Source organism: Phallusia mammillata, chromosome 2 (genome assembly GCF_965637545.1).
Source record: "Phallusia mammillata chromosome 2, kaPhaMamm4.hap1.1, whole genome shotgun sequence".
Lineage (NCBI taxonomy): Eukaryota > Metazoa > Chordata > Ascidiacea > Phlebobranchia > Ascidiidae > Phallusia > Phallusia mammillata.
Genome location: NC_137253.1, coordinates 25402017 through 25424401, shown reverse-complemented (window position 1 = coordinate 25424401; position 22385 = coordinate 25402017). Strand labels below are relative to the sequence as shown.

The 22385-nt window shown below is 38.2% G+C and overlaps 1 protein-coding gene across 4 annotated transcripts; it reads right to left on the bottom strand.

Moving 5' to 3' along the window:
* Window positions 1-912: 912 nt before the first annotated feature.
* On the bottom strand, window positions 913-21772 carry LOC145213504 (AMP deaminase 2-like). Of its 4 annotated transcripts, none has more exons than XM_080081803.1 (23): window positions 21621-21772; window positions 15479-15566; window positions 15317-15374; window positions 15069-15202; window positions 14170-14403; window positions 13956-13982; window positions 12724-12829; window positions 12206-12328; window positions 10755-10812; window positions 9888-10029; window positions 8527-8616; window positions 7994-8123; window positions 7357-7488; window positions 6652-6734; window positions 6473-6584; window positions 6018-6181; window positions 5353-5479; window positions 4889-5052; window positions 4590-4710; window positions 3882-4055; window positions 3319-3429; window positions 2470-2661; window positions 913-1678 (listed from the first exon to the last, which is right to left on the bottom strand). In XM_080081803.1, the coding sequence occupies exons 1-22, from the start codon at window positions 21646-21648 to the stop codon at window positions 2473-2475; spliced, it is 2595 nt and encodes an 864-aa protein (XP_079937929.1). In that variant the 5' UTR covers window positions 21649-21772; the 3' UTR covers window positions 913-1678; window positions 2470-2472. The 4 variants fall into 4 exon arrangements, with proteins under 4 accessions (XP_079937929.1, XP_079937931.1, XP_079937932.1 ...); XM_080081804.1 differs by having other exon boundaries at window positions 1641-1872; XM_080081805.1 differs by lacking the exon at window positions 13956-13982.
* Window positions 21773-22385: the final 613 nt, after the last annotated feature.

Genomic DNA, 22385 nt, shown 5'->3' with positions numbered 1-22385 from the left:
TTGTGGCTGGTTGAGTAACCACAAAAACTCCAGGATAAGTTTGATTCATCTGTACTTCTTTGCTGTACTACAACTTGCGTTGGAACTGTTTGTGTTTTGCTTTTCCACTTATAAATTACAAACAAAATTCAATTTAAGAGCTTGTGTGACGTAATAAATGCTTAAATGTAGTTCTCATTTAGTCGCATAAAAATCAATTTACCTTCCGCTGAAAGTTTTACATGCAAAAACATTTACTACAGATTTGTTATGTCTTTTTCACGACAAATTGCAAACATTTTGTATCAAAGTAATTAGGCTACGTGTTGTTTGAATCCATTTCGAAGGTTTGCCTGAACGTAGATATACCAAAACATTTAACCCGAAAAATTATACGGCCTGGTAACGAACTCGTCGCGGACCGGTACCGGGCCGCGGACCGGCGGTTGCCGACCACTGCCACATTGCATCACCGAAACAAGAGGGCAGATGTACAAAAATAAAACCTACTTTTTATAGTCTTGGGAAGACAATTTGTTTTTTTAATAGGAAGGATATGTCATCTAAACAGAGAACGGAAGGTATCTGTAGCTAGGCGTCACGATTGAGCTAGCCGGTCTCTCAGATATCTCTGGCTACCCAGATCCCATCTGAGCTACATGGACTATGTGATATGCCTGTGAAATTTGAATCACATGGACAGCATAAATGAAGATTTGAGAAAAACAAAATGTACTCATTTATGTTCGTTATTGTATTGGACGGTTAAGGTCGGTTTGGTTTCAAGCAGATGGCCACCGACAGGCCAAGTTTCAGTCCAAAATACATCCTGCCGAACATACATACTGCTTAGGTCAATCCAGAATCTAAAATCCAATACCAATTCTAATTAACAAAAAATCGGCCAAAGCCAAATGAACATTTCACAAAACATTTGCCAATCGGCGTTTAATTGTATTTGAATATAACAGCACACAAAAAGGAGAGAAAAGAGCAATCATTGCACAAACGTCGTTGCACATATAGAGTAACGTCAACCAAAAAACGCCTGGGTGAATACTTTAACACCCGACCTAATAAAAGTACCGCAACGCAAATAATTAAATATGTTAGATGCCGCATTTTTCTTTAGGTATAGTTGTTGTAAGTCTAAAAGACGTTCGCCTATGCATAAACCTATACGACAATGCATTAAAATCTATAATCGATTTTAAGATAAATTTTGAAGTAATTTATAAACGCAAAAACAAACAAACAATGCAACAAGCGGTAGAACGCAAAACCTACTTGTACAACAAATAAAAAAATTAAACAAGCGGTATGTTGCGAACCAACGCACGAAATTGTAATTTGTACCCTGGCATTTACCAGCATAGCAAAAGTCACGTGACCGATGCAGTTTGAAATCACGTGAATTTTCGCGGACACGACATTGAAACAAAGCAGGAAATCTTTAAAAGCAGTTTGGGAAGGTACATACAATCACTAGCACACGTTTGAGGCCAAATATACAATACAGTAGCCATCGGTTGGGTAGTAATGTTTGTGACGTCACAAAAGAACCGTGACGCGGTTGTGCAGTGGAGCGGAACGCATGTAATACTGAAGCAAAAAGCAGTGCGGGTTGTTGTACACGTGTAAAGTTGGAAGAAAAACTGGTGCTAAAAAGAACAGTGCTTCAAAATTGGATGCGCTGCACCTGTGATGAAAAAACGTGCAATGATATAGGGGTGATATTTAACAGTATGTCCTGTGTATATAGTACAGCTTTCAAAAATATGATATTCGGTTAAACCAGTTGTTCCCAATTGGGGAGGAATTTCTCCTAAGGGAGGAATTTTACAACTTGTGTGGAGGACTTTACTTTATTTTGTGTACCTCTGGAAATGCAACCTGTAAAGTTGATAAAACACCCAATTTCAAATTATCTTTGTATGGTTTAGCATCTACTATGTAATAGTCTATTGGGGGAAATGAAAATGTTTTGAATGGTTAAGTGAGGAATTCGTCGATAAAGGTTGGGAACCACTGTATTAAATCTTAAAACAGTGGTTTTTTGACTTTTTTTTACCCGGTGGCCCATTTTAGCAACCCAATGTCACTGACGCAAATTTCCATTGCTTTTTTCAGCATAACTACATTTAAGTCTGACTCAAGTCAAAAAAGAACGCTGAGCTTGCTAGTTCCTACAATTGCAAATTATATGTTGCTTTTTGAAAATGGATACATTTTTATTGTTTGTCAAAAGCCTCGAAACCCAGTATAATGGCTAATGACCCCATGGGGGTCGAGACCCACATGATCCGTTTTAACAGCATTAACATTTGAACACGCAATAAAACTAGGCTGCGTTTGGTGAACAACTAGGCCTAACAGCTTGGTATTTAGGTATACATTGACTTTTTGATTTAGAACACAGTGCCTAGCAGTCCAGTCCAAACAGGAGATAAACAGTGCAAGACCATAACCTCAAAACGTGAGACACATTACCTTTTACAAGCTTCCCACTTCGCTGGAAGACTTGGTGTTGTTAACCATCAAAGAGTCCATTAACATTTGTAGTTCAGCTTGAAGAGTCTCGTGTCTGTATGAAACCCTGATGTCTGGAACATTCGTACGGCGAATGTCGTTGCCGTCAGGACCCTCGTCTTGATAGCGAGGACCAAGCCAGTACTGCTTGAACTGCGAAGAAAAATACTCTGATCTGATGTTTTTGGTTCCTTTCCAATATTTGGTCATTAGATTTTATAAATTCCAATTAGGCACGCAAGTTGTGAAAAAAATGGCACCAAAAAAAGTTGTAAAAAAATACTTTTTGTAGGAATATGATATACAGGGGTGGCCAGACCTGCTTCATGCTCGAGGCGCATATCACAAAACTTAGTTTGAAAAGAGCCGCAAGTAAAAAAAAATCAAAAACGAATTTATTCACTCACAATGAAGTCTACGCTATCAAATAATGATTGTTGTGTGGTGATACTGTGTGTCTCCACCTGGGCTGCAAGGTGTTTGAAATTAGGCTGATATGATGGGAAAGTTTTTATGTTTAGCGTCCTAATGACGTTTCAACTTGTTTTTGTTATGATTTACCGAAGCTGGACAAATAAGACACACAGGTTTACCTCCATATCAATGAATGGAAACTCCTCCTCCCATTCTGTTTTAAAAGTTATATTTTTCTGTTTATCTTTCTTTTTTTGCAGTTATTTCTCAACAACGTTTTTTTTGATAGACTTTGCAGTTATTGCACGTGTAACATTAAAGAGCCGCAATCAAAGGCTCAAAGAGCCGCATGCAGCTCGGGAGCCGCAGTTTGGTCACCACTGTGATATAACATACCTGGTGGGGAAAGCCGCTCATGGTGATGCTGTTTCGTGCTAGTTCACACATATCACATGAACTAAGTTTCCAAACTTGAGCGGCAATGCTGTATTCCTCCATCAGTGGTTCCTGAAGAAATACACAAAATTTGACAATTTCAGACTAAGAGTGAAAATTCAGACAAATATACTTTCTGACATTTTTATAACCATGTCAATAAATACCAGTCTTAATTTTTTGGAATATGTTTATATTTAATTCGCAAAAATGACAGATCGGTAAGCGCAGTCGCCTTGTCTCCGCACGATTGTGCGTTCTGATCCTGTCTGAGCAACTTCTGTTTCCTTGAGCAAGAAACTTGAGTTGCATTACTCCGACCCAGTTATACACGGCGCGTCAAACGAATTGAAGTCAAAAAAAGTCAAAATAATTTGTCGACAGATTTGCGATAAAACAGGCAGCTCGACCCATTGCGAGCACAACGCGTTCAGGTGTTCTCCGCACAACGAATATAAAAAGAAACAAACCAACTTAAATTGATTCCAAAGGTTACAATCACAATGTACATGATCGGTAATTACCTTTGTAAAATGGAACTGCAGTGGATCGTCGGTGGACACGGAGACGCACAAACCACGGGCAAGGTAATCAGGCAACGGGTTTCTATGGTAGCTCAAAAACAAACCGTTGTTGCTGAGCGGAGACATGGCAATGCCGATTTGGGCAAGGTAGTAAAGATACTGCATCACTGGGACCTGCAAAACAATGCGTAAATTGTCATTCATTTTCGCTACAACGCACACTTTTAATTGGATTTGAAATAAAAAAATGTACTTTTGTGCTTGCACTTGGTTGTAAAATAGTTGTGGGCAACCGCCGGGCACCTACAATACTTTATGTTCTGCTTGCACTCAGTTACAACTGTTTTAATATTCCTGCAGGTGCCTATGTTCAATGACTAGCGTAGTTTATTTACTGCTATCGATTCGATGATTTATATGCAGAAATTATTCGCGGGTCGCACAAAAGTTATGCCACACTGATCTAGATGAACTCGTTTTTAGATATGTAACCTTTAGAGACAAAGTTTGTATTATTGCCACTTATTTTGTCAAAGTTAAATACTTAAGTCACTTATAGAGACGTATGTAAAGATTCAGTAGGTTTTGACCGAGCGCCGAACATCGAACTTTACAATACTTAGTCGGTCCATCAAACCAATCTTATTCAAGGAGCTAAGCAATACATGCAGTATTTTTTGTTCGTGTCATTATTTTAACAAATGTTACCTTACGAAGAAGAAGACCATGACTTATGTTGTCGGCAAGTAAAAACGCTGTCACTAGGTGGTGTGCTGGTCCTGCTTCACCACAGTGAGGTCGCAAATGAAAGAGGGTCATACCACGTTCTCTGCAAGAAAAAAAAAACAATCACAGATTTTTACAACAACATTTTTTCCCATTTTAGAAAAGCCCACACAACTAACCAAGCAAGAACCAATATTGGCCGTCTTAACCTATTTCATTTTGTTTGGCAGTCATTTGTAAACTATTATTGGATACTTTGTAACATTTAAGGATTTACATACTTTCGCAACTGGTTCAGTGTTACGATGTTGGCATACATATAGTACACGTAGTAAGAGTAGGGCGGGTTGTCAACTGCTGTCCAATCAGCGGGCTTGTTTGACTGCATGGTGAACACGTGATGCTCGGACTTGGACTCGTCGTCGACCGAATCAAAACCAGTAACCTGACAAAATCAAACTTTTTACTTCCACATTTTAGGAATGTATCGTGGTAAAGGTGTACATCAGATTATATTTGACCTTACAAAGGTACGTTAAATCAGTAGAAATAAAAAACAGTTTCCTATAAAACAGATGAATCAGTGCAGTGCTTCTAATTTAGCACTTTGAAACATGCTTATTGCATTAAAAGGCTGTTTAAGACGAAACAGATAGTCAAAGGCATTTTGTCACAACAAAAATAAAACACAGTCTGGAAAGAATTTTTTGAATGCTAAAAAACCCAAATAAATTTAAGAGCATACGTGTTGAAGGAAGAGGTGAATTTCCGGATGTTTTTGTGGGTAGAGAGTTGCTTCGAACAAGGGACCGAAAACATTCTCAAGGAAATCTTGGAAGCTGTGAAGGGATTTCTTCGACGCGTAGATGTCACTGGTTACAAAAAGCAGCAAAGTTATGATAAAAGCCGTTGATTAAAGTTAGGTAATAGATATTTTTTATCAAAACAGTACATAAAATTAGATAACCATCTATCATATGTGTGAATCTGTAGAAATAAAATTGTTGTACTTCAGTAACTATAGCCGTTTACAAAATATCAAGTTTCTGGGGCCTGTGGGTGAACCGCTGGGTCATCCTGGCCAAATGTTTGGATGGGCAACTTCGGTCAATTTGAAAAAGTTTTCAATTTGTTTTAGCATTTTTGTCCAAACTGGCAGAATAAAATAGCGCTATCCAGAAAAAACAGACGAAAAAATATTAGTCTACTTCAAAGCACAAGTCCCTTCATCAGCAAAAGTTTAAATGATTGAAACCAATATTTCATAGCTTCATGAAAGGGGTCGCAATGAACACAATTGAAATCGAGTAAATACAGCGTTTGTTTTTAAAACTTGTAGTGCTCTGGAAAATATTCATGACCACTTTCCCAAAACGTCGTGTTTTCGGTAATTCAATTATTATTACTTACAACAGCCGCGGGATCTGAATGAGCCACCTCACATTGTCACTGTACACCTGATGGTTGACCGCCCACTGTGCCAACTTCGTCCATTCGTCACGTGATCTTCCGTAGATGGACAGTCGAAGTTCGGATTGTTGATATTTGCTGTCCTCCAAGTCATCCATTACTTCCTGCAAAGATCGGATCAGCGTAACGACAAAAAACGACGACTTCAATACAGACACGTTTAAAATGGTTAAATTTATCAAAAAATGGTATTGATATATTCAAAACCAAAAAGTTAACGCGTAGAATAGATGACCAAATTTGGACTTAAACTCCCAAAGATTTTTTTTGCTATTCCTTTCTCTTCTTTGAACGCCAGCATTTGAATTCACAACAAGTATTGCTGGATGAAATTTACGTAACATCAGATATTTTTTACGCTTTAACCTCGAAAATTAAACAAAACAGACACCAACCTTAATAACATGACCGAAGTATTTTCCACCAATCTGGTTGTCAGTTTTGATGTAAATTTCACGCAAGATGCTCTGGCCGATCGGATTGTACTTGGTGTTGAACTTGTCGAAGCTGTTACGTCACACATATATGTAATTGTGACGTCATAAATTAAAAAACGCTTCTAAAGATGACTTACCGGTGAAACAGATTGCGGTCGGAATGGACGTCCAGACTGTCCACGTTCAAATCGTAAGCTGATAAGTTCAAAGAATCAAAAACCTAAAAGCAAAACAAAATGCTCGAAAGAGGACTCGACTAGGGCTATTATCAAAAAACATTATTTACTTGATTGTTTGAAAATTTTATAATTTAAATTTGTTTTCCAGCAAAAAATCCTTTGATAAGTATTTTTACACAATTTCAAACAATGGTATATTTTTCTCTTTTTTTTTTAACCTTGTTGCGGGCAATAAACCTTGTTGCGGGTGCAATATCAAAATAATATGTGATGGTTCACTCAAATATTGTTCTGTAAAATTAAAGAGAAGAACTGCGAGAGAAAAGTCTCTTATTTATCGTTATGAACAGAAAACGGAAAGTTTAAATATTGTGGAGTAAAAGTCGTGGTATTTTTACGACTCTGACTTTCGGCCAATTGTGTTAAAACAGCAATACGTTGTGCAATGACAAAATAAAGCCTTTCTCTTAAGTTGGGGTCGAAGTCAAAAACGTTTAAAGAATAAAGTCAGAGTAGGACAATTTTTAAAGAGTCGTAGTCGAAAATTATGGAGTAGGGTGGTAAAATTAAAAAAAAAACAAAAAAAAACAGGGTGGTAAAATTTCTAACCGACTTTGCAACCGTGGATTAACTGCAGTATTTTTTATTCTAAAACCATCTCACCTCCTGCAGCGTGTATTCCTTGCCATCTTTACGATAAACGATGTCGGTCGAATTCTTTTTCATTGTTTTCTTCATGAAGCGCAGAAGATGCTTCTGGTTCATGCACGATGATGCATGGATGTGAGTGTCAACCTGAAAATCAAAAAAATACATTGCCGGATGTCCAAAATTTTACAATCAACACACGAGGTTGTAATACGCGTTTTCCTATTCCTTTGCAATTTAACTATGTGTTTATATTTTTACACAGTCTGACTGAAAATAGCAATAGTTAGCAAATGTTTACGCGCTAAGAAACGTTTGAATTATGGTGGTAAATGGGCCTGAAATCGGAACCCCAAACCGAAAGTACAATCCAGCAACCCGACCCAATCCGGAATTTTACCTTCAAAGTTAGTGATAATGCGGCACAAATGAGGCAGAGTGGGAAGTCAGGCACAGATTAAGCCCGTTTTATTTAAGCGAAAGTCCGAACCCTATGGTTTATATACATGAGTTTCGCTCGACATGCTTTAAGTACGTTTTGTAAAAACCAACGTCGTGTGACAAATCAATACGGTTTGAAATCATAACTGTTTACAATTGGAACAATTTTTTGCATGTATAACTTAAAAAGATTTTGAAAAATCTTGATCACCTTCCTGCAGTTGTAAAAATCACGATGAGGCACTTCCTTTTGTGACGCGAGTTCCTTGGTCTCATTCAGTAAAACGTGCAACTGGAACTTGGATGAGAGGTAGGAGAGGCGTCGGTAGCAGAAAGATTTGCTGTAAAAAGACTTAACATTAAAACGTTGCAAGACCAGATCGAACAAAATCCTACTGCACCACACTGAATATGCGGTTAGACACCACACTGAATATGCGGTAAGGGTCGTTTTGAAAACGATTAGAAGGCATGTAAAACAAAGGAATTTTTACATATGTTTACTTCCTAGACATGCACGTATTGGGTACCTGAAGGTATTATAGCCCACTGTTTAGTCTTTAATGTTAAAATATGACTTTCAAAACTGCAATACGTTCCAAATAGCCTGGCATACTGTGATTTATATATGAGTGTGCCGTGATCGCTGGTCTGCATTGGCGTTTCAGGCCTGATCCCAGTTTTGAATTTATGTTCATCTTAACGTTTCAAATATGTTTTCGTTACAAGCAAGCAGTTACTTACAGCGGTCCGTCCACAGTCATTGCCATAAGGCGGTTCAGGTCGTGTATAAAAGTCTGCAGGTCGGGACATGGGAGATCGAGTGGTTCATCTCTAAAACAAATATGATTCATCATATGTTAGGCTACAATATTATCGTTTTCGAGGACCGAATAAATCGATAAAGATTTTTTCGGAGATTATGAATCGACGAAAATCGATACGTGGGCGTTAACAGAAAAGTCAGTTTAACATAAAAATTCTCATTCCAGTATCGCTCTGACAGGCAGCATACTTATCGACAATCACTGTCTTTTGCAAGTATAATTCTAAAAATGATTTACAAACTTAGATTAACCCAGCTCGTTGCTTGGTGGATGAAGACTATAATGAAGATTTATGTACGAAGATTTAAATTTATTAAAAATATTTTATTCGCCAATAGATTAGTTCAATCTATTTTATTTGAATATGATATGAATAATGCTATAAAGGTGAACCATACAAATATATACTTCTTAAAGTATATAAAAGACGATTAAATAAATCCCGAAGACATTTAAAGCCCGAAACTTTTCGGCCGAATGCGCTGTTTTTTAAAATGTTTCGGTTTCGCCCGAACTTTTTTGAATATTCGGCCGAAACCAAACTTTTTGATTGCATTGAATTAACACATAAGCTTTCATTTTCGCCATTACGAAATATCACAAATCAACCAATTGTTGTACCACAAAATGCGAGCCACGTCTGCAAATAGAAGATTAGCAAAGCTTACACATTGCGAAAGTGATTTTGGAGTGTCATAAATTAGTTTACTCGTAACAACAACATAAGGTTCACGCAGCTGAAAATGTCCACCAGAAAGGGAATTTTAGGTTCGGCCTGATTCGGACGAAATTATTCGGCCTTATGGTCGAATATTCGGTTTCGGACCGAACTTTTTTAGGCGGGTTCGGTGCATCACTATAATTTAAACATATAATATTGTCGCAACAAACAAAACTACCTCTTAAGTATGTGCTTGGAACGATTTATTTTTAATTGCCAGTAATATGGAATTAAATCTATCAGTGTAAATGCAAACACACATTTTTACAACTTAATTGCAATTGCATCGAAAAGAAAAGCGAGACTTAACAAACAGGGTAGTTGTTTCATTTTATGTAATGCCGCTTTTATGCAGCGCTCTGCATTTTTATGAAATGTTTGTGTTTATATTAGTCACCTCGATCATGAACGTCGCTGTTTTAATGTTCACTTCCTATAGTTTTACATAACTGTTACGAACACTGTTTGTTGATATTGGTTGAATTGAATACGGCGCAACACAAAAAAAACATGGCCTACAGACCAATCACTGCGGCAGCCAGACAAGCATAGATCACCTGGAAAGATGTTGTTCGTCTTCATATACTCTGAACACCCCGTCAACCATCTTGATTTTCATGGGGGAATCTTGTGGCATTTTGCTGGGGTCCACGTCAGAATATGGGCATTCATGTTCCACAGGAGGATGGTAAGGTGCATCTGTTTGAAATATAGAAGGTTTTTTTTGTCGTTTGCAAATGCGTACACTGGACATAGACTTGGAGAGAGTAGCTTGATGTAAAACGAAATTACTAAAAAAAATTAACAGACAGAATACATATCGTCTTATGGCCTAAACACAATGAAATGTCTTTATAGTATATCCAGCACAAGAGTCTGACTGTTTTATATTATCAAGCGAGCGTGAAGAGTTTACAGAAAAAATAAAACGTAATGGTAATGCTTGCTAAGGATTAATTTAGTTGGTGAAGTTTGATTCCAGCAACCATTTTTGACCTACTCTGCCAAATTTACTGACGCGATATCACTAAAGCATAGTTTATTTAGCAACGGCTTTACTGAACGGAAAAGCATTCATGCATCCATGGCGCCTAAGGTTTGTGTTAACAACTAACCCTTATCAAAATAGCCTGACTAATATTGACATTTCCTTTGTTTTGAGACATTAGATTTGCCGATGACGCTACGAACGGATGTTTTTTACCACAAACAACACTGGAGAGCAACGACGCTTCTATTTATACACAGTGCTTAGTTGGGTGATAGACAAGCGTGACTTTATGGTAACACAGTTTGGCTGCGATCTGTCGTCCACATGCATAGGTGAATCACGGCTGTTTGTGACTCATGTTTAATAACTGATTGTTATCGCGCAGCTGATTGTCAGGCACGTGACGCAGTGTGCGGTGAAGCGTGCAAAGTACCTCGGCTGATCATGTTTTCGCTGTAAGTCGAATCCGCCTCCTCTTCTTTGCCTTTGAGCTGAAACATACAATAAAAAGGGGTTTCATTTTGCTATTAGGTTATACTAACTAAGATGAACATGCGTAACTGGGATCAGTCCTAAAGCGTACATGCAGACCAGCGATCACGGCACACTTATATAAACATAAATCATAGGCCCTAATGCAGTGGTTCTCAAAGTATGGGTCGCGACCCAAACATGGGTCGCGCGGGGTCAAAAAATGGGTCGCGCTATGGTGATTCAATTATGCCCAAACGAACTATTAGCGCATTAAGTAAACACAAACAAATTAACTTAATGTAGTAGTAAAGTCATCTCACTCGACCACGTTGTACAGTAAAATGAACCAACCATTACCACATAGGACAATAGCCTTCCAACTTTACTGTTACGCACAGTGTTTTTTTAAGCCTAATAAATAATTCGTTTAAGCAAATATGGCTATTTTTTGGTATTTAAATGAAACACTTGCGGTCTCTTAAAACTACTTAGCGGTCACCCAAACCAAACCTTAAAAAACCCTGGTTACGCACATGGCGATTGTAACGTCATAGCACCGGAAATAATAGGACAAGTTAATCATGCGAAACTGAACTTGGTGATGAAACAGTAAGCGTTTAAGGATGAGTAAGTATTCGTACAAGGAAACATTTTTAAATTTGGGATTCACTTCTATCAATGATCATGGCGCTACAAAGCCACAATGTTTTTTGTGTTATGCAGTGTTGGCGAACGAATCGACCTCGTTAAGCCTGCAGCCATTTCGACATGGGCAGACTCCTATGCGGCTACGGTGTTGCCTCGAAATTGCGTCTCGTTAATACATTTTTTATGTTTGAGACTTGGGCCGTGAGATGTTCATAAAACTCCGATTTGGGTCGCGGTCAAAAAAGTTTAAGAACCACTGCCCTAATGGAAGACGTTCTACCGAATCAGCCAGTCACCAAGCATTCCCATATGGCAAGGCGTAGGCTTCAATAGGCGTGGCGTACTAGGTTATATTAAGTCTTAACCAACAACAAAACTGCCATTAAAATTACGTAAAACTATACTATTCAGGCCCTTCGATTAAAACGATCGTCTTTTATGCAAATTTATTTGAAGTTAAGCTGCTTTTAACACGTGTCATTCGTACCTAAACTAGGGTTGCTTTCAATGTCGCCAAGCTGCTAGAGTATTGTACACGAAAAAACACAAAAACCAAAATTTGTACAAATTTAATACAGATCATGGAAACGCTTATGTGGAATTCAGTAAAACAGTTTTCTCAAGGGCAAGGAATTTATCATTTAAACGCTCTAAGTTCCAAATTCAATCTACACATCGAAACCAATTTTTTCTTCACATGATATGACTCTTTCATCGCGATTTGGTAGCGCATGGCCATTGTAACGAACGAGAAACTCTCACCAGTCTTAAATAACGTGATGTGGTGGAGAAGTTACGTTGGTCAGCCATCTCCATATATTTCTCTCGTATCAACAGAGCTTCAGTGAGATGCTCGGAGGCCTCTTCCAAATCACGGATCGGCACCTAACAAAAGTTACAACTTTAATAATATCCTGATTATCAATAAGTCTCGGCTGCGGGGAAACCAGTTCCTAACCGCTGCTGATGTGACAACTACATTACATTGAAAGTGCACACATAAACGAAATAGGACTTTAAGGTTACGTGTTTTTCACACCTTGATGCCATGTAACAGTCCATTTTTCCTACCAAGTGATAGACATGTTTTTGCTGAGGCAAATTTAAGGAAACAGCACATTAAGATTGGGTGACATGTGCGTGACATAACCTACGAACACTACAGTCGTCGAACCGCAAAATTTACACAACGATTCAGACAAAAGCCAAGGCGTTTATGTCATCGCAAAACACTCAGTTGGTAAAAAATGAAAACGTGTTCAAAATGACTTTATGTTTACCCCGGCAATCTCGTCACCAGTTATTTCGATTCGGTGAAAGTCGAGTAGTGAAAAATCTCCCATTCCAACCATGTCAGATTCCACACTCTGTTCACCAAGTCTTTTCCTGCAAATTGCAATAAACTGTATACCACATTTTGCTATGGCTCAACCCGAATAACAGGCTAGAACCATTTCTATTTTCAAGTACGCCAAGTATAAAACCACATCCTCGCCATATATCCACACAAATCTTTACCGATTGTTAGTTCGTCTTTAACATGACCTTTGTGGGTTTTTTAACGAACTTTATTGTATTCCAGTGGGCGTGAGTTTTGTCTACAAGCATTGCTTTACAGCAGTGAACATTACAGCGTTGAATGTTGTGTAACAGCCAAGGTGATATCAATGTAGTTGTTCGGTGTATTATGGCTAAATATGCGGTGACATGTTACAACTATAGCGGTTGGTGTGGGAATATTATGGATTCCGTGCTGCATAATCCATTTCGTTTTCTTTGGAACTTTCGACTACTAACGAGAACATATTTTACACCCAGTGTTATACGAAGTAGTAGAAGTGAACTGTTTTTAAGAAAAGTTTTTTTAGTTTGTTTGATCTACTTCAAATGGTTAAGAAAGGCTAAATAGATAATACGTGATTTTCACACAATTATTTCAGGTATTTTTTTCAGTTTTTAAAAACATTAACTAAAAAGATTTTCAATGTCAGTCCAAAAGTTTACATTTTAAAAAAAGTGTCAAAGTTTTATATGAGTAGCCACATGAGTTTTTGCAGTTAGAAACCGGTTAAAACCACTCTTCACACACTTAGCAACCAGCACGGCAACGATTCGAAGTTGGGATGTCAAAATCGTGTCCAGCGCTGGAACAAGCATCGGTTAACCCATTGAATTAAATCAAAACAACATAAGAGCCCCGGCTATGAGCATTAGCGGTCTAGGGCCTTTGTGATTGGTTCCGGTCACCTGATGACGTTTCCAGCCATGGTCACGTGGATTCAATTGTTTTCGTTCAAATGCTACAAGCAGGAAACAAGTCACTACATGCACAAATTGTCACTCGCTAGCTCTAATCGTGATTGGTGGTTGATGAAAAAGAAGTGGCCCACAATGAGATTGTTTAGCTCAAACTTGGCAAGTATTGTTTAGCATTAAAGTGAGTATTTCAAGTTTGCACTGTTATTGAGGCATAATCTCATTGTGGTCCATGCGATCATACCACTACAACTACCTCATATAACCAGGTAGCCATATCAATCTGAAAAATAAAGCTTCGTTAGAGCGTTTACTCACTACACACAGTATAGTTTAATTATGCCACAACACTATCCAAGGTTTACATTTTTTAACCAAAGTTGACGTTTAAATTGGAAAGCGGCCCGACTTTAAACGACACCCACAGTACTAACTACACATCAACACCAAAGTACAAAATTAAAACTTACTGCTTTAAGGCAGGCAGTGGAAGCATGTGCTGACTAGTGAGGGATGGTTTATGCTTGTACAGCCTGCATGAATCTCCTACAATCAAGCTGTCTTGGTCAACATCATCGGTTTCGGCGGGCACAGTCAGACCGTTGTCGCCATGTTCGTCCTCCTCGCGTATTCCTCGCTTCATAAGGTTACTCGCGGCTATAGCACTTTGCAGCACCTTCCAATGCCTTGGGTTATTATTGCTTCTGTGAGTGTGGCGTAAGGGTACGAGGCAGTGAATGTGAGCCATGAGAGATCAATACGATGTGGTAACAGCAAATCCAAATCGGGCAGGTTTTCAGCAAATCCACATGATCATGTGTTAGGTATGATTTCAAGCAAAGAAACAAAACAAGAAACCAAAAGTCAGTTATGGCAAGCGCACACAAATCAGGCTATTTTGAGGTTATGTGGGGACATGTATATGCTGCATGGTCAACCATGGAGGTCGTCATGTCAATGAGCTTTTAAGTTAAAATTGCTACTTTTTTAAGACCAAACCACTGCACAACAATGTAATGCACATTCACAGAAAGTCTATTTATCAACGCAACAAAACTGCTATATGAGTTAAACAGTAAAACTAAAATGGTGATGATATTTATAACAGTTGGATAAAGCAACTACTAAGAAACACTGGGGAAGCATGTGGTTAATGCCCGTGACTACTGATACAGTACTAAGGCTAAAACAAGGATATTTCAGACAATTTACAACACTTTTTGACATTGAATTCACCTTTCCTGACACATGTCGCAACCAAGGCTACGCTTTCAGGTGGATTGAACATATTAGAATGTGGTTTAAATTACAAGAAGAAACTGGTACATATTGTCAATTTACTAAACAAACTTGTCAACTAAAAACTTACGAGACTAGGTCTTGACTAATTTGCCGGTCAACAAGCTGGCGTTTTTCCTCTTGCCGGACAATAGGGATTTCATCTGTGAGTTCACAGGTCGAATTGAGATCTCCACACCCAGCTATGTCCTCAGAGAACAAATGCTGCACAAAGACACACATTTAAAAAAACTTAAAAAAAAAACTTGCAAAAATGTATTTAAAACATTCTTTTTTATTTTATTCTTTTAATAAAACAACAACACATTGAAACGTTACCTCTGCAATCTTGTCATATTCACCCATGTTGGATGACTTTTTCTTATACAAAGGTGACCTTAAGAAAGAAAAGCATTTGTCAGATACAACAAGAATGCATGGCTACATGCATTTCACCAACAAATCCACTAAAACAACAACTTATCATTACTTCCCATCTACCTTGAAAAGCTTGTGTGTGCTCCTCTGCTGTTGTCCCCAGTGGTGCTTCTCTCAGTCTTAGGAATTTCAGGTACCCTAATAGTAATACCTGTGTAGAAAAAAAACCATGTAGTGTCTGCATTATAAGTACAGGAAAGATATGACCACTCTCGCACACTAAAATTTGAAATGAAATGTAAGCTGCAAGTCATATTTTATTACTGAGCGTGTGAGATCAAGATAACACCTGAACATTCTCACAAAATTATGATGCATAATTAATGACTTCAGATCATTTTGAACAACGTCAGTGTGCTTAATCTAAATTGTTGCAAACTAAAACCAACACAATGTTCATTGTGATTACTTCACAACTGTTAAACACATTGGGTACAAGCCACAACTTTTATAAGAGGACTGAAGTAGGCAGCAAAAACTACAAAACCAACTTTACCATAGAGGACGCCATCGAGACATATGTCTCAAAAACCTATTACATTTAATAAAAGATCGTAAACATGAAGTGGGGACAAATCCTCATTACTAGTAGGGTTGCATATATGTACACTTGAGGAATACAGGTCTGGCTCTTACGGTCCCCTGACAATAATTTATTGATTCCCTGCAACGCACAGAATGATTGGCAGCCAACCACCAAATGCCCTGTCATGCATGTTAAAGCTGCTTATTATTACATATAAAATTGAGTGAAGTGTTATTACTCCAATTCAAAACTTGTAAAATAGTTATGTTCTGCAAGAATCTCCAGCTATAGCAAATAATTACTACTAATGGGCAAGTGCTTTTTTCCAGTAATCCTCTATATTTTACACTAGCGTTATGGGCCAATCATTCCAATTCTGTTAACTTGCTCAGTACAATACAATATTAGTTGCCATTTAAAAGCCTATTGACGTCATTACACAAAAAGGACGATGCACCCACGCGGAGTCAACCCTGTCTTCTGATCGGGGACAACAAACAAAAGGAACGCGTCCACCTTTCAATGATGGCATTTGCGTGTTTTCGATACTCGATTCGCCCTTAGCTTATAACCCACGCCCTGACATAAAATAGGTGGTTAAAATTCTGGCTGTGAAGTACTTAACTAAAGTCTGATTGAAACTTGTCCAGTAAACAAGGTGGATCGACCGTGAGGGTCGCTTAGACAAACAATTTTACGACTCTGCGGCTTTAAGCGTCGCGATATCGTATTTCAAACTACTGCGTCAACGTATAAAACGTTTGTAAAGCTGTACGGTTTACTAACCAAAAAATTTTATCCGTTGTCCTTAAAATCCTTGTAGTACACAAAACCAGTGTTTTTTTTAAGGTGTTTTGTCCAGCTGTTTCCCAAAATGGCTATTTAAGCAAATATGGCTATTTTTTGGTATTTAAATGAAACACTTGCGGTCTCTTAAAACTACTTAGCGGTCACCCAAACCAAACCTGCACAAAACAATAATAAACTCACTGCCTGTGCTACAAAATCGGATGCTGTTTAAATAGTTTTATCACACAAAAACAATTCGGTTACGCCACTCTACCAGCTCTTGGGGCAATCAAACAGACATCAGTCATTCCCAACGAGCGCTTCAAGTCAACGACCCCAAGAGCAACACAAAGACATATGACGTCACAGAACACTTTCGATCGTCGACAAGCGCGACGATTCACCAAGGGGACTCCCCTGGTTGACGGTAAAAGAGAAAGGTTGTTTTCATGGCCAAGTCGAAGCTTACCAATCAGCAATTTTTTAAACTGCCTCTTAACACAGATTGCTCCGTTGAAGGACAAAAACATTCCTATTTTGTGATTTGTTTTTAATGACATACTTGACTTTGCTGTGATTTAATTAACTGTGGCAGTTAGGCGAAATATATATATTCCATGTATAATCATTGACTGAATATGTTACTTGGAAATTATTTTCCATTCTTGGTTAGTTATTAATACAAATTGTATTACACGTAAAAGTACTTCATCCAAGCATACGAATACTATTTTGAGTATGTTAACGGTCTATATCGTGCTAATAAACTCAGCGCGGTCATGCATGTTAACTTCAATCAAACCAAGGCAAATTTTTTGAGACATGTGATATTTAGGGACTCGTCATGGTGATGTGTAAATTCCTTAGGACTCATGTCTGTCAGTAGTCAGTACGCCTTACCGCTAATTCGACTGACCAATAAACTGCACCGCCATCGGTCGGGCGCAAAACCAATATTATGCGCACAACAGCCAAGGGTTCATGACAGCAGTTAGCGGATTAAAGCAGGATACTGACGTCAATATTAGCGTTATTCGTCAACTGAATTGACCTTACCGCAATACTTCACTTAGATCAAAGGCTTAAGTAAACGTTTAAGTGAACTTTACATTTGAGGTCAATACTCTGAAACCCGTCAACATGGCCGTGGTGGTCTTTGTTGTTTGTTATTTCCAATTTCTGACTACTTTCAAAGGGCAACCACCACATACGATACACAAGATCTAACTTTCTTTGTGCCTTCGCATATCAGTTAAATGGCCATAAACATGTAAACAGCGATTTTTACAAAAGGATGTGTTTGTCTCGTTTGAATTAGAGTTTAAACATTACGCTGTGTTTTGAAACCAAAGGAGCACAAGAAGGAAACCAAAAACTGTTCAACAGTCCTCGGTTCTAGCCCTTGCTTGGTCTTAAAAAGTGAATGATCAACAAAAAAACATACGGGCTCTGATTGATACGACAAACAGACCTGCCAAGCGCAAAGTGCAACAATTCCAAGTCAGCTGGTAAATTAAGACAACCACGCCCTGGAATGGACAAATATTTAAGTCGCTAAACGATTTGTCAATAGAACGCGCTGCTGCAACGCTTGCATAATGGCGATTGAGAAACGATTAGGATAAAACCAATACGGCAACAGGTGCAGCTGATTGTTGCGCAAGCGAATCGATTGACCAATCGGGTAAACATGAACAGTGCATACGATTTGGACGTGTGGCATGCAGTCATTTCCACATATTTTTTTGATTGGTCTGCTCTGGCTGCAAACTTACAGTTCAAAATTGTAGACGGTACGGTACATGGTGACATTTTAAAATATACTTAACATACACTGTACAGATAATATATTATTTGTGGTTTGCATAGTTTGCGCTGGCACTTGGGCTGTCTAATACTAGACTGTACGCCTAATCCGACAGCACTTAAATCGATAGTTTGACATTTCGAAGAACAACTGACATACGCCCAAACGTGAAGTTGTAAATACAAAAAAGATCATCACAATCGCCCCGGGCTTAATCAAATATGTTTGAAAACATTTACAATACTGGCTTGATTAAAAATTGTTCTGCACACAGTTTCTTGCTCAAAAACTTAAAAACAATACGCAATTGACTAAAACTTGTACAACTTTACTTCCCAAAGCGCTGATTGACTTTCCCAAAGGCGATTGTCTTTGAGATTACAAACCTGTCACACAAAAAGTAGTAAAACCTCAAGCCCACCCATTCAATCAACTGCTGTCAAAGCAAGCTATTATGCACGGTCGCGTACAATTTTGACAAATTGCCAAATAAAACAGTAAACAGTCAATAGGGTGACGAACAGTACGGAACATAACGCAAATCGTTACATGCTTTCGGTTTATTTCACACTCGCACCAAAGGCAGGATGGCGCGAATCACAACACATTGTTACGGAGGTGTGCTGCGCCGAAGCTGATGTTTGTAAACAATGATAAGGCTAAGCACGGTATGTGCCCCTCGTGCTTGCTGCAAACAAAGAGAGTTTATACAAACATCCCATTCGAACTTTAGCAACAAAATTTTATTTAGGCTTGGTCAGTGTTTTAAAACATGTGTTTTCCTAACGGCACAAACAAAAGTGACAACTGATGCTAGATTACTTCAAACTTAAGAACACAAGAAGAAACAGAAAACATTTATGAAAAACAGTAATGAAAACTTCTAGTTAACAGCTTGATCATTTTTCCACACATTATTTACTATTTTATCCCAATTTCGTCTTTCCCTACATTCTCTGTGAGCCATAAAGTTCGTAAACGTAACCTACGAAGACTCGTATTGACCCAGTCTGGCATAAACCTGCTCCAAAGCAGCAATTCCTTGGCTTAAAACCACGTTTTAAATAATTCATAGCGGAAATCACATAAAAGTGTGAGCGCAACAGCGATGCCAGCTTCCACAAAAACAAAACAAAAATCTGATATATCTTAAAAGCAAACAACCCTTAAACAATTGAGCCTCAATTGCACCGACCCGTTCGCCTCCAAAGGTTAGCGCAACTGTTCCACCTCGAAATGGCAAGACTGATATATAAGCGCTGCACTCAGCTTGAACAGCCCCGAGGTAGTGCGATGTTCACGTGACCAACGCGGACAAACAATATTTGCAAGGCGCTGAGTTCAAAGGTTATCCGCGATCGCGTGTCACTTGCAGCTCGAGGATCCACTCGAACGAAGGCGTTGGGAATTTCTGGATTTCGCAACGAGCTGTGGACTGCGATGGCATCTTACCGCGGTACGAATACCGAACGACTAATACGGTGATGCGAAGGTTATCGCCGGCGTGCAGAAGCGAAATTAGCGCAACTGTTTGTCGATGATCGATAAAATAATCTTTCTCCTGCATGCCAAGATCCTTTTACTGCTTTAATAGCGAGACCTTGCCACTTACAGGTTTGTCCAACTACGTACAAAATGTGGAAAATTACTTAGCACTAAGCTCTAATTTAAACCCATATGATTACATGTTGGCAATGCTTTTAGGACGTTTGAAGTCTATTACAGTAATTTTATTTGCTTGGAACGAATTCTGCCTACCAAAACTTGATTGAATGATTCAAACAGGGCTATTAGGTCTGATCTGATTTTAGCATTTGCCTCACAGGATATGACACCAATGAATATCCTGACACTTTGACTAGCTGTGATTACATGTTGCACATTGAATAAAGTTCTATATCAGCCATAAAGCATTGTGCAGTTTAAATTATATGGATAATTGCTTTTAATTGTGTTTTCTAATTGAATTGGAAGTTTTGATGTGCAACAATGAAGATAATGACCCGATATTTTACATTTCCTGACATTCTTAGCAAATATATAAAGTTGAAGTTTAAACTCTAAAATAGAATAATATGGTAGCCTGGTGAATACAATCTGAACATGTATTTCTGGCCACAAGAAAGTCCCACTTTATTTCCTATCATTTAACCAGCTGCTTGCTGACACCACTAACTCATAACCAAGCAACAATAAAAATCCCAAATGTTATTAAATTTATCATAACTTTATTTTGTACAGATGACCTAAACATGGCAAACAACACCTGAAAAGATACAACATTTGACTAGTAAACTCTCTCATATTTACCTCATGTTTAAATGTAAACAAAATTGTAGAATGAGCCGCTAAAGTACTACACACTGCACGACCTGTCCTTGCTATAATGCCTCAAGCAAAAAGTGAAATCAGCTGTTGAGGCCGCATGAGCAATCACATGCTTTGTAGAATTCAATGTCTGCCCATTGGTGGCACTACTTTATGCTGAAAGCCTAGTATTTAAAGCAATGGTAATAGTATGGGTGGTTTTAAAAACATTCAAACTGAATTAACCAGAATAAATACATTACGAGTGAAAAAAGTGCTTTGAATCAGGTAATTTACAATGACTTATATTACGCATATGCTAGTTGATTAATGTAAGACTTTGGTTATAGAGTGTTATTAGAGATCCAACTCCTTTGTACTATGATTGATGGTCTACACTAGTGTCTCTTACTACTTCCGTCTCATTATAACCATTTGCACCCTTCATGAAAATGTGAAATAAAGAAAAAGGAAAATACCTAATCATTTTGTATGTCATATAGTCATAACAAACACGCAAAAACCATTATAGGCCCCAGTCTGCAAACTCTTGAGAACACTAATCTAAGACAACTAAACCTTACAATGATATCAGAAAAAAAAATTTCTGTCAAAAATTATGGCACAATTATTGAATACAAAAGTATGTCAAAAACTCAATAATTTAGCCATAGTTATCATGCTTCAAGCACCATATGTATGTCCAATATTCAATCAACTTACATTGTAAACCTAAAACAATTCCTACTTCCAAGCAACATAAAAAAAGTACATACCGGATTGGTTAGGACCATTTGCTGACATCTTGACCAAACTTTGCCCTGGATCCTTGCTAGAAGGTAAAACATGCAAACAAGCACAAAATCTGTTATGTTCTCCAATAGTTTACCCTAAATGCCTATTAAGAACCAGCTTTAAAAGTTCAGAAATTATCCGTTTTAAGTTCTTTACTTTACAATATAACTTGTTTTACTGAAATCTTAGTAACTTTAGTTATAAAGAGCTCATAAACATTAGGTTTAAACGCCTTCTTTGTATGTACTGTCGTACATGTACTCTCTGGCCTAGCAACAATTTGCAAAACAAATTCGGAGTTCTGTGTACTGTACTGCTTGAATGACGACCGTCTGGATAAAATGCACGCTTCATATCACATCCATCTTGGGCTTCCTGGTTTGCCTTGACTGCACCGTAACTTCCCGTGACTAAAAACAAACAGGTAGTAGCTCTTATCAAAGGCAAACCTGCTATTGCCCAACACCAGGTAGAAACCCTAGCTTGTCTGGCTAATACATGCGAACATCACCCCATTGTAGACAAAAATCAATAGAATAGTGCTGAATTAGTAAACAGGTTTCAAATTTCAAAGCGTTGGGCATATTGAAAAACAGCAAATAGTGGACCGCACACATAGAAGGAAGGAGTTATAGACGTGAGGAAAGCTTGTGTGACATGTTAAATAGCATACAAGCTCGAGCAAACCTACTGTTTGCGGAAGGTGAATCGGTGCCACTTTCTCCAAATTGGAGACTCCAATGACA